The sequence below is a fragment of the Amblyomma maculatum genome, chromosome 10 (assembly GCF_055883805.1).
Source record: "Amblyomma maculatum isolate TAMU_Amacu chromosome 10, ASM5588380v1, whole genome shotgun sequence".
Lineage (NCBI taxonomy): Eukaryota > Metazoa > Arthropoda > Arachnida > Ixodida > Ixodidae > Amblyomma > Amblyomma maculatum.
Genome location: NC_139353.1, coordinates 12614728 through 12628516, shown reverse-complemented (window position 1 = coordinate 12628516; position 13789 = coordinate 12614728). Strand labels below are relative to the sequence as shown.

Sequence of the window (13789 nt, the reverse complement as noted above, 5' to 3'; positions counted from 1 at the left end):
ATGAGTAGGCTTGCGTCTCGTGTGCCCAGCGCGCTTTTGCCACGAACGGCAACGGAAATGAAGCGTGTTTCTTATATCTCTTAGATTGCCAACACGGTCCCTGATTTTTAGTTACAGAAAAATGAACACTATCTAACCTCGTAGCTGGAAAGATGTTTGTGTGGAAGTAACTCTCTTTATTTACAATGCCACTTCATGGAACTCGCAAGTGTGAATTAATTTGGTTTCTGTGTTTACGTTTTATCGAAGATTCAGACGCAGAACGGTATGCGGTGCTACAGTGGGTTCGTCGAAGCACAAGGAGAGTTGAGTACTACTTGGAACCTGGGACACGTGTTCTTGCGAAGCGTGTACACCGTTCTGGAGGCACCAACGGACGATGAAGTACTGCGTGGACATCGAGTTGGCTTCGCTTATTGCAGAGGGTAAGTGGCATGAGCGGGCACAGCTAAATTCTTTGTGTGGCGTACGTGACCGACAGAATAACATTGTGTGACATTAGTTGACCACATGACATGATCCATTTGACAGGAGGCGCCCGACTGTGATACATTTTAGAGATGGCAGGGACAGATGGCAGGCGTATACCTCCGAGACACTTGGAATCCATAGTCAGAGGAGCTTTCCCAAGACGGCACAAAGCTCTTCCATACGGCTTGGTTAAAGTGGCCCCTCACATCTCCGCTGGGTCGTCCTTTATATATTGTAGTAGCTTAAGACTGCATGCCGATGGGTATCCGTGAAAAAAAAAAAAGAAAAGAATTCGTGGACACTTTCGCATCGCGGTTATATGTACGACGCCTCAGAGTTAATTGTTATTGCCAGCGCTGCTCCTTGCCTGTACAGCCACGCACAGAGTGTTAGTGCAAAACATCGCACGAAATGTACATAAACCCCACCGTACGACTGTTACCGTATGGGTGCTTTCTATTTCGTGCGGAAGCTGCGCTTCTGGCTCCTTGTCTATGGAGGAGTTTGTCACATCCGCACAGGCTGGTCCCGACTCCTGTGGAGCTGTCGCCGCGAACTGCCACTGATCGCGGGATGCGTGACGTCATACACCGAGCAGCGGCCAGCCTAAATATTTCTTGATTATTCTGCTACGATAGATACATAATGTCGCGAATTCGCGACGCCGCCACGCAGAGTACAAGCCCGGGGACCAAGTATGGGTATGGACACCAATTCGCCATCGCGGACTAAGTGAAAAGTTGTTGCGTCGATACTTTGGGCCGTACAAAATCATTCGCCGCGTCGGACAACTGGACTATGAAGTCATTCCCGACGGTACGACATCATCACAACGGCGACGCGCACGCCCAGAAATAGTACATGTTGTACGACTGAAGCCATATTACGCGCGTTAAATAATCTGTGGCGTTTAAACTTTGTAATGTTTATGTTGCTTTGTTTTGGAACATCAAGGCGATGTTTTTTTTAAAGAGGGGAATAATGCCGTGAACTATTTAAATCTTTATTTGTTTTTATTAGAAAGCCGCTGGCGTGCGGCCTTATCATTGTGATTATATCGCGCTTATCGATACTGTATTCCGTGTTTGTTCATGCTCGTTGTCGCGAGATGACGCGTTATCATTTTCTTTGTCGCGAAAGATGCGTCGGGACGTATCTCGAAGATTCAAGCCGCTCGCGAGTGCTTCTACAATGTTCCAGGTCATGCTAGTACCGTTTGCGGCTTTACCGAGATCTTTCCTCGCCGCCTTTAAATTGAGTGCTGACAATTCTAACGGACATTCTTAATTCGACGATCGACGAGCACGTTTGTTGCTATCGCCACCGCCCAGTTGCTTTGTTCTTTTGAGGGCGCAAGCCAGCCCAATAAAGAGTTTCTTCACTGCACTCCAAGACTCTTCATTTGTGTCATCGACCTAGTCACCACCACGTGACAATATGATGGCGACGCCAACATGGACGGCATTCAGGTTTCGGCTACAGGGTCCATTAAGCGATCGCGTAGAAGAGGTACTAATGCAAGGATCGGCGATTAATGAAATGAGCTGAAAGTACGTGTACGTGAACGAGGCAGGCTATCGGGAAATACCCTTAAAGGCGAAGCTTACGTGTGCGTCAATCTTTTTGTTGTTCTCTTTTCATCGAATCAAGTCACGTTTTCCCTGCTGGAAGTACTTCAACACGATTATTATATTTAAAATAGGCTCATTTAAGCGGTGGTAGGTTAAATGTACTTTGTTGCTTGTTGGTTTCATAATTAATTCAAAAACAAAGTAGGTTTTATTAATGTCTTGGCGAATAGGATAAAGAGAACAACCGCAGGATTTCTTAGATCGGAAGCCGTTGCTATACACGAAGATGATATAACTAGCTTCGAGCACCGCATCTGTATATTTTCAGAAGGAGCAAAAATATCGTATATGAACGAAAAATTCTTTCCCAGTGGGTTTTGTTTTCTAGGGGACTATGCGCCTCGGAAAAAAAAAGAAAATTAGCACGCAGCAGAGAAAAGCCTACTCCAGCAAGCAGTGTTGTGAGTATAGAGGCGTGATGCCGTTCTATAGAACGAGCTCTGGCAAAAGAGAAATGCAAGGAAAAGAGACGGTTCGAAGAGCATGAAAGTATGGCGGGATTCCAGAGAGAGTTTACTTGGAATCAGTGATAGGATAGTTATCAGTTGCATTAGGAGAGGGACAAAAGTTCGCGCTTTATCCTTACATAAATAAATTTTGCTGATGTGCTGAAAATTTGCAGAAACGTTCCATATTCGAGGACGGTTTTTGTCAAATGAGTAGAAAAAAAAAAGGCGTACAGGACCTCGACATTACTTTGCGTTAAACCGCTACACGACCTTAGTTAAAGTAGTGATTTTTGGGGGAACGAAGGAAAACCTCTCGCAGGACCTTCTAAGAGAATTAGTTTTTGTTTGTTTATTTTTGCAGATACTGAACTGAGTTCGTAAGGTCCGCATTAAAGTGGATGTAAACGCAGCTTCCGCTGATGACGTATTGTTGTGACAGTGGTACGAAATTTGAACAGTATTCTTATTTTAGAAAGGCCAGCACTTTTTTTCTTTCGAGTCTAAAATATGCAATCCATGCAATTGCTGATCAAAATATTTCCTCTTTTACCCAGCGTCGATGAAAAAAAAAAAAAAAAATCTGGAAAAGAGAACATCTTAAGCCACTTATGAAATCGGTATTGTTCCTCTTATGTACTGGACAAGTCATCAGTGGGCGTTCCTCACATGTCTGTTTGATACTTTCAAACTAGGTTTTGCGTTTTACAAACCTCTGGATTTCCTTGTGCTGCTGAAGTTTGGAGAATAACTTGCAATTTGTTTCAGAAAGTGAAATGGAATGCTTTTGTAATTTGATTTCCTTCTCGTTACAAAATGTAAATTTGCGAATAATTTTATTGGGCTTTTGCGATATATGACAAATTTCACTGTAGCTGGCAACTCCTCAGTTGGCAACATAACCTGTTTTAACCTCGAACTCTTTATGTATCGTAAATTTTGAAAGCGTTTGCAAGAGGACCAGGCAAGCCTGATGCGGGATGGACCTCGAAGTAGACAGAAGTAGAATGGAGAGGTGATATCGATGCTAAGGTTATTGTCACTTATATGAGTATTTATTTGTTTGGTTATGCTTTAATGTGGTCAGAGACGAGGAATCGCTGCTTAACCGTTCCCAGCTAAGCCGTGAAACAAATAAGGCACGTGGCAAGCACACAGCTAAAAGGCATAAAAGTGGTCGCGTTTCTAAACCTCGATAAAACACTTCCAGAAAAAAAAAAAATAATAAAATATATATATATATATATATATATATATATATATATATATATATATATATATATATATATATATATATATTGTGGGCTGCAGATATCTACTGTAAAACGCAAAAAAATATCCTCGCCTTAGCTTTGTTTGTTTAGGGCCTTATTTGACGGTATTCTGCCAGGCGCATGTATTTATATACGAAAGATGGAATAATATACAGCGCATATGTGACAACCTTCTGTGATAAGACTATACTTTGAACCATTTATATTTAGCGGCTGCCGTTCCAGTTCACTGCCCCATTAAATGGAGACGTCCAAGGTGTGGGCGACGGGGCCAAGCGACCCGTGTCGCCACACTCAGCAGCATAAAACTGCATTTTTGGCTGGTGATGCCGCAGTCGAGCTGGTCATTTGGCTGAAATATTACGCGGTACCAGCCTACAAATCCTCGCCCACCGCGGTTCTTTTGCCGCTTCTAGTCTGGCTTAGAACTCAACAGCTTTCTTTAAGGCGTGTAAGTTCCGGTAATGGGTTTACCTTCACTCCTGGTTGCTGTAGCAACTTTTCTCGTGCTACGTGTTTTATGTCCTGCAAGATAAGATATTTTATTTCGACCCTTCAATTTTGCCACACTCGAGGCTGTTTACTGTCTAATAAAGACGAACAGAGGAATTCAGGACTACATGAGTCTTAATACTGCTCAGTCCTATTTATAGACGGACGCACTCAGGGTCCGATATATAAAAGCAAAGAATATGAGCAAATAGTTAAATAGGACAATATCAAAGCTTTCGTTTGGGAATTTTGAATGATTATTTTTTATCTCTTCTGCGTGCAACAATAATTTTATCCCAATAATTCGCAGAAATCATAACCCCTCTATTCTGTTGGTGCCGTTGTGGTGGTGCAGTGGTTAGGGCGCTCGACTACTGTGCCCAAGGATGCGGGATGGAACCCCGGCGTCAGTGCACGTAAACGAACCCCAGGTGGTGGAAATGTTCGGAGACCTCCACTGCGACGTCTCTCATAGCCTGAGTCACTTTGGGACGTTAAACCGCATAAACCAACTACCTCTATTTTTTTCTCGCTTGAAATTAGGACGAATGAGTTTAAATATGTTATGATCAAATTTTGTAGGCAGTTCGGAAAATTCAGGATGGCAGTACACTGAATAACTTTTTTAACCAACTCTTATTTAATCATTAGCTCCGTCCTAAGTAGAATGAAATCATTGCTATTATATTTTCGATGATGCTGTTTTGCGTGCGATGCATTGTTGAAGGCTTTGAAGACACTCATTAGCGCTATTGTGTAGGTTTGAGTCCAACATATCTTGAAGAGAGGTTGAAGCAACGCATGTGGAACTCAGTTTTTATGATACTATTTTTTGTGGTGGCTGCAATACTTTTAGAATCACGACTCTGTACATAGAACGAAGTAAACAGTTCCGAGTTACTGTTCGTACTTGGCGTGTTCCTTGCAGCGTTTTGTCGATATAATTTTGCCTAATCTTGCTGTTCTTCTTCTCACTGCGCTATACTGCAAACTAGGTGACTTTGTTCCTATTATAAAACAGCTAATGAACTGAAATCTCCATCAATGTAAAAATATTCGTTAATTTATATGCCTAACTATTTATGAATCACACACCTAAGAGCGGATGAGGACAGTTGTCGGCTTATGAGAGCACTGCTTTAGCAACTATTGCCATTGAAAATGTCTATGTTGCTCATAGAAGCTCCCAATTTCACCTCTAGTTTTCACGAAGCAATGATTAGAATATCTGTGTGCAAGTAGATTAAATAAAAATCTTCACTCACGTACGCCCTCGCTCATCCCTTATCAAACTTTGGGTTTACTGAACGTAGCGCTACGCCACTTTGCAAGGGTGTTGTTGTTTTTTTATTTTCTCCGGGCAGTATACACGTACAGCCCACGGAGAAGCTAATCGTATTTTAGCCTTTAGAGACCAGGTTAGGTTTTCATCTGGCCTATTTCGTTCTGAAGTACTAATGTCCTAGATCGCTTTTTTTTTTGTTTTATTTTGCCCTGACCGAGATATCCATTACACGTATATTTTTATCCCTGATGTAAATTTGTTCCGAGTGTTCCTTTGACAAGAAATTCGTTTTATTTTGCAGTCAGTTTATGTTGCTCTTTTTTTTATTTGCCTTGCTGAATTACAGCTCCTCGTCACATTTCCCGTCGTTAAATTATTGCATAGTGTGATTTACTCAGGTGGTGATTCTCCCCGTGGTGTAAATTAGTGAAACGCTTGTGTCATTCACATGAACCATTGCTCGCTTTAAGTGAGCAACTGACTCTGAGTGTCTCTCAATTACAGAACTGGAGACATCCAGAATGAAACAGCAAATGCATCTCTTAGCCAAGGGACATTTGTTGTGCCGTTGGTCAACTACCGCAACGTAAGTGGGACTCCCTGAGCTTTAAGATTGCTCTTGCTTTTGGCATTGGCTTAAGCTTAAGTTGACAACTGAACATGCTGCTGAGACAATTAAAGCGATAGAAATTTTGCTGTGGTGCAAGAAAATTGTAAATATTTTGTTACTAGGGTAAACATAATTCCTGGAATAGATTCGCAGCCGGACATATACCTTCTCTCCAAGTCAAATTATTTATTTACCTGCTTAGATTTGACCACTAAAGAAAAATGCTAATGCATTCACGTCTTGGCCTCATTACTTGGCGGTAAGCAAGTAAACAAAAACGTTACGGTATCTTATGTGAGCTATGCTAGATATTAAAAATCATGTGTAGATTTTTTACAGAACTTGGCTTCTGAGAAATGCGATTTCAAGTTTCACCAGTAATTACGATGGTTTAAAACCAAGCACGTTACTATGTTAAGAATGAAATAATACCATTTATCCCACTGGGTTCAAAACATACCAGTGGTCAACAGGCTTGATGGTACTGCTAAATTAGGCTGAGGGTTAAATAAAACGAATTGACCTGGCCCTGTAGAGCCAGATGAGAGCTGTTTAGTTCCCCCTGACCTACTATACGGTGTTTTTATTTTTTCATTGTCCAAACTTCAATAAATAATGCAAAATATTTAGGTAAGTTTTCTTTTATTGCCTGGAGGAAGAAAAAGCAAATTAAAAATAGATGTAGACCGTTTTGAAAAACAGATAGCTTTCACGCTTGTTTAAAGAAACATCTTGTGTACCTCTGTTTATTCGCGTTCAAAAACATATATTATGCGACAAGCTGCTGGCCCACGTCTCTTCCTCGGTGACACTCAGAGAGAGAGAGAGAGAGAGAGAGGGAGAAAACTTTTAATGAGCATAATAATCAGTAGGAATTCGCAGGAGCTGGGTGGTCGGTGCCCCTAGTCCAGGGCTCCGCTGGCAGCAGCTGACTTGCGGAGTAGCTGGATAATCCAGGCTTGATGGTCCAGGTTGTCGCTGGTCAGGGCCGCCTCCCACTGCTCGTGTGTCGGGCATGACACTAGTAACGTTGGGTCAGGTTTGTCCTGGCATTCCCAAGAGATGTGATAGAGTGTGGGGCTTGCACAGCACCAAGGACCGTAACTTGTGTATTTTGTTGGGCTTATCTTATTTAAAATGTGAAGATTAGGGAATGTGTTTGTTTGTATATTTGTCAGAGCTTCATTAAGTAGAGCGCCCCAGAAAAAAGCGGATTCTGTCCCCTCAGATGCGTCTAGAAAGTGAGTAGCATCGCTGTGACATAGAAGACGTTTATGCTCCGCGAATGTTTTCATAAGGGTGGTTGAATACTTCATGACAGAAATGATAGCTTGGTGAAAAAATGTCAGTCAAGGATATCCATGTAGGCAGCAGTCAATGTCAAAGAAGACTTGGTTTTTGAAATATATATTTCCACACTATCATCTAAATAACATTTACTGTTTTGTTCAATATCGTGTTTTGCAAAAGGTATTACATATACTGAACCCAGCGTCGTTCTACAACTTCGATGTTCCTTCGTCTTTGAACACTGCGTGCTTTTAAATTAGTTTCTTTTAGCTGGCGCACATAAAAATATTTGACGCTCTTTGGACGGGGAGCAAACATTAACTGTTCTCGACACCAATGCAATGTTTTCGCAAATTTCCCTTTCTCGTGAACACATCTGTGCCGCTACGTGCAAATAACACCTAAAAAATCGAATAATACTCGTCACTGAGCCCTTCAGATAGTAGGATACTTGATAGAATTGGCACTAAGTTGTTTAATGCAAATATAGTTTGTCTAGACGCGAAGGATTTGGCAAAACTTCCAGGACCAGAAGAAGCAAATCAACGTGCTCTGCCACAGGCCACTTTAAAATTCTCATAGGTGGTACTCGTCAGCGCACATCCTGGCGTACAAGCATGCAATTGTATTACCAGAAGCTCCGGTTTGAAGTCGGAATCTCTACAAACACACCAAAAATCCTTCCTGGTGATAAATATAAAAAAAAAAGACAGCTGAATTCGTTCGACGGACCCCATGTCAAAGAGCGCCAGGACAGACTATCACTCAGACTTACGGAAATTTGAGGTTAATCGAAAGAACAATTTTAGCAGCCGTAGATTAGTGAACTGTAGACGACACATTTGTGCAACACCGACCTGCCTTGATATTAAGAGGCTAAATATGGCAAATACAATACAGAAATGTAGGAATGATCTTTATATTATCTAATGAGATGCTCATGCCACGAATAATAAGCCCAGCACAATCTCGACCAGTCTTAAGTGCCGGGCTGGCTGCAGAAGCTGGCTTTTTATATTGATGTGCACATGGAGAAACCTGCTGACACTTTAGCATAGTACAGCCCCGCCGCTGTGGCTTGGTGGTAAAGGCGTTCGGCTCTGTGCCTGAGTAGGTAGGATCAAGTCCCGGTCGTTGCGGCCGCTTTTCGATGGAGGTGAAACGAAAGGCATCCGCATGTTATTCGATATCAGTACATATTCAAGATCTCCGGTGGTCAAAATATTCGGATCCCTCCACTGCGGTGCCTATAATAGCCTGAGTTGCTTTGGGACAATAAACCCTACAACCCAAATCAAACATTGAACGAAAGCATTAGCTGCAGGTGGCTGAGCGTTCTTCATCTTCTCTTTTTCTTCTTCTTCAGCTCACATATAAAGCCCCGCTTTAACCAAGCCGTATGAACGTGCCTTAGTGACCTATAGGGGTGACGTGAATGCCAGGGTCCTAGCAGGCTGATTCTGACATAAACCGTCTCATGTGAAACGAGAGACCCAAGTTTGGCAGCTCCTGCCAACTGAGCCACGGCTCCGACCGTACCACGCCGACCGCTTGAGTTTGAAGCCCATCTCTCGCTTTTGTGTCACTTGGGGTGCGACATCACAGCGTCACGTGATTAAGACGTGGCTACTGCCGCGCTACGCCGACCGCTTGAGTTGGTAGCCCAGCTCTCATCATAGTGTCACGTGGGTTGTGACGTCACAGCGTCACGTGGGTAAGACGTGGCTACCGCTTCTCTACGCTGAAGGCTCGAAACGTAGAGTAGTATTGCTTTCGCAATAAAATATTATTACAAGTGACTGGCGACCAGAGCTCTCACCACGCGGCGCTGCCAGGTTCGCAGGCATGCCTATTTTTGTAGCACATGGGGAAACGGCAGGAAGCAACATTTATCAAGTGTGCCACCATCTGAACATCGAAGCGCCGCCTTACGTGACTGTGCATGTGACATTTCGTTTGGCCGGGCCAATATGAGCAACGATGGTGTTACGTGATACCGTTAAGGGCCCCGTGTCGCAGAAAAGCCGGCGTTGGCATTGTGGCTGTAATGAGAAAATTTAGAATAAAGTAAAGAAGCAACAAATGTTCTGCGGAAAAACCCGCGGAGTCGAGAATGGTTCCTTCGCAGTGCGTGGCAAACGCGCAACCACTCCGCCACAGAAACGCATTGCTTCTTCCGAATATAAAGTGGGCCTAATGTTTGCATGGCAGAAAGAAACTAATTATGGGAGTAATAGCTAAGCGAGTAGAAAAAAACATTTCCGCTTTGCTTAGCTGCGATGTGGCGCTCATTGAAAAATTCCTTCGATCGTACGGCGTAGCCGCAACAGATGGCGCGAGCCACCACCCGATTCGAAGCCTTATACATATATTCATAGTCTTTAAACCATTTGGGTGTAAACGCTATTCCGTTGAACTCTTAGAGGCGAAAATTTTATGTCCGGAATAAAAACAAAAAGGGAAAGGAAGAGGGCGAGATGGAAAAATATTGCAGGGCCGTGACAGTTTGCGGAGCCCCACTAATACTGAAGAGGGAGATAGGCCCAGCGCTCTCATTATCATCGTCTTCGCCAACCACAGTGCCACGCGTTGACATTCCGGCAATCCGGTGATCTGACACACGTTCAAATCTTTTTTTTTACTTGCGACTGTACAAACCCCCGTTTGGCAAGAAGTGCTGCAAAGAAGTGAATGCCAGAGTTTTCAGTTTAGTAGACGGAGTTGGGCCACTTCGTCGTTGTCTAGGTAGGACTAATTGCTCTAGCATTCCGTGTAAGGGTTTCAACCAGACAATAAGAAAATATAATGAGCTTCATTCAGGTTTTCTTTAAATGCATCTTACTTGCGACTCCAAAAGTCATATTATGCATTTCATGTGAGCAAGCTTGGTGAGCAAGTATTGGCGATTGACAGACCTCCGAAATGGCAGTGAAAAAAATAAATCATCCAGGACAGAACGATGGCAAGAAAAGACACATAGGAGAATCCGGAAGAAGGGGTTAGATTTATCGGCACTAACGAAAGTCTTGTTTAAGTCTGGTCCAGTTTTTGCTCGCTTTGTATTTAAGGAATCGCGGTTTTACTCAATGTGACGTGGTAGCTGTCAGACAGGGGAATACCAATTGCTGCCTAATTATCACCCTAAAAGACAGACGTATCCGGGGGCACATGAGGACTAGCAAGCTGATTATCAGTCTGAAGCATCAAGCAACATGCTATGCAAATATTTCTTTGATAAAGCTGCACCGCCCATTGAAACGGAGATATTTTTGTCATATAGGTGCAGTACTACACCGATCTAAGGATTGGAACTCCATGGCAGTCATTCAAAGTTGTCTTTGATACGTATGGCATGGCCTGGGTCCCTTCTAAAGATTGCCGACTCCCGCTACTCTGCCGTAAGTATCGGTATCATTTTGACGGGGAATGCAGTAGCCGCTATGTAAACTTGTTAACACTTATTATTAACACTTGTTAATATCCTCGCTAGAGTGGAATTCGAGAAGTATGGTGCGAAAGAGACAAAGAAGCTGTGAAAAAAATCGTCTGTGCAATACAACTCGCTCAACATGTGCTGAAAAATACTGGGTCAAAATTCACAAATTTTTACTCCAGCTGCCGGCTTCTAATTTTCTTTTTTAATTGGAAGATTCAAGACACGTCTTTATAGCAACAGCACATTTGTACAAACCTTGCTAAAAGCAAAATTTACAAGCTGTAAACGTAATGATTTTCTCAATACCATTCAGTATGCCTTCAAGCTTCGAAATACGATTATTTTGAAATTAATCGAAACACGTTTTTGGTGACTGAGAAATATAAGGCTGCTCACGAGCATATTGTTGCTTTGGGTTCTGATTATTTACTACCTTGCATCCCGATAAAAATTGGCTGCAAAGTAGCCTGCCGATGTAGTTTGGACGCAAAGGGGATGGAGGGTTATTTAGAGAAATGTACGGTAGAGGACTGGACCTTTACTTAGGGTTATGGATCACCTCGTGCTGGCAGAGAGAATATTTGAAAGCCTGCCATGAGGCTCCAGGAGCTAAATGCAATTGACAGCAGTAAAAAACGAATGTAAAACCACTGCTCGGGAGATGGCACACTTCTGGACACTTCTGTGTGTTGCATAAGTTACAGTTTTTGCAAGAAACCGCAAGGTTGGTTCCAGACTTTTCCGATATTGAAGTGGGGTGTTCGACATTACTGTCGTTGATATATCTCCCAGTCTAGCTAAATGTACTTCTTCCCACATAACAGAGGAATGATCCCGTCAACGTATACTGAATATCGCGTCCAGCGGAGGTTCATAACGTAGAGGTTTTGAGAAAGAATAACTACAAGTTGAAAAGAAAGATTATGGAAGCCTGGGCGATAACTGTTGCTGGTGAACAATATGTTAATACGCCTTCTGTTCTCTTATTGAAGAAAGAGAAAGAATGCCTAGAATACTGGGAGGCCAGTGAAGGATGAAGTTAGGTATTCATATGAAGAAGTGGAGAAAAAAGAAGGTGCACGGGTGATAATAAATATCCATTGTAAACGAGCGCGAAAAGACGAACGCGGCAGAGAAGACAACACGACACAAGCGCTCACTCGCAACTGAATGGTTTATTCGGGAAAAAAAGCTTAAGAACACAGGAGAGGGGAAAAATACAAACAAAACCCGATGCCGCATCAGTGATCCTAATCAGGGCATGAAAACAAGCGCGGGATAATCGTGAGGGAAAGCAGAGAGCACCGGCACAAAACGAGCACGCAGCAAACTCATTTGTCATCAAAAAATGTGATTTAAGGGGCTGTTGGGATGACAGGGGAGGGGGGGGGGTGACACATGTATCGATTGATTTTGCGATTTAGTAGGTTTCCTTAAGCTAGCGAGTGAATTTGTTAGGATGTGTAAAAAGAACAGTAGTCTTCTCAAATTCTGGCATACATCGTACGCGCTTTCTTAATCCCGCCAATGGTCAGACACGTTTATAGCGGTATTTGTATTTTCCCCCTCTTTTGTGTTCTTAAGCTGTTTTTCCCGAATAAACCATTCAGTTGCAAGGGAGTGCTTGTGCCGTGATGTCTTCTCTACCGTTTTCGTCTTTCGCGTTCGTTTATCATGAATACTTACCAACTCGGCCAACTTCTCATGTTGATAATAATTAGTTGTCAATGCAGCATCGTCCTTTCTATGTGTGGGCGTGTGTCTCTTTTGTTCTTTTCGCCTGTTTAGTTCCGTGTTTCATCATAAATGCCACCACCATGGTCAAACTCGCAGAGCCCCAGACGAAAACACTGCAGAATACCTGTGCGGTTACAACACAAAACACTGTCAAACTACCGACTAGAGAAAAGTAGAACAGAAACACTTTGACGTTATATCGGAACCACAAAATATTTTGTGGCACTGTTGACACGGCCATGTATATGTTTTAAGGCGGAAACCTCTCAAGGCTCATGGAGCGAAAATGTGTGCGCGGGAGCTGTGCGCGTGATCTGGGCGTCGCATCTGTGCGCTGATGTGTCACCGCAAAAAGCGGACAAGTGAGGAATGATATTAAGAATGAAAGTGAATATGGTGATAGGTAATAATTAAAAGTTATAAATAGACATTGACAGACATAATTATCAACTCTATTTTCTAATAATAAGGAATAATAATGACTAAAACGACTTTTATTTCCCAATATGTCAAACTACGACTTTTAATGACTGCTAAATAATGAAAATGAGCAAAAATGCTTAGCGATGAGTGGTAATGACTACAATAGCTAGGCATGACCCATCATGAGCACGAAAATAGGCTTTGGCCGTTCTCTTCTTAAGAGACATCTAAGCGACCCTCAAATTTTTCCTCACTTCCAGGCATCATAAAGCGGATATCCTTGTTCATGAAAAGAAGCATTTAATACCATTTGCATTCTGAGATGTAGAATGTCACGAGAAATCATAATGAGAGGCTTTATCAATAAAACCGCCGCTGACGTAACGGAATGGTGTAAAACCAAATAAGTAGGCATGATTTTAGGCACATTCTCTACACACAGCACGTGCATACACATATTACTGGGACCCAATGTTTCTGGGCAAAAACATGGAGATTTGTACACTGAACGTGCAGTCGTTATTGTGCTCGGTATCTTCTATCGTACTTCCTCCAACGGCCACACACTTCCGGAAGAGTGCGCGGGCCTCAACTTAAAGAGGATCGCTTTGCAATGCTTCTGGGCCAACTTACAAACTTCTGCTTAGGCATGGTCTTGAATACCGAGATAGAGCTAATGCCAGCAGGAACGCGT

At 42.8% G+C, this 13789-nt stretch overlaps 1 protein-coding gene across 1 annotated transcript in view; it reads left to right on the top strand.

Annotated features, from left to right (window-relative positions):
• LOC146175629 (lysosomal aspartic protease-like) overlaps positions 1 to 6203 on the top strand; it is a 30982-nt gene extending 24779 nt beyond the window's left edge. The window contains exons 8-9 of the mRNA XM_084580847.1: positions 250 to 425; positions 6104 to 6203. Of these exons, the coding sequence (XP_084436973.1) occupies positions 250 to 425; positions 6104 to 6203 (276 nt within the window). The remainder of the gene's footprint in view (positions 1 to 249; positions 426 to 6103) is intronic.
• The last annotated feature ends 7586 nt before the right edge of the window (positions 6204 to 13789 follow it).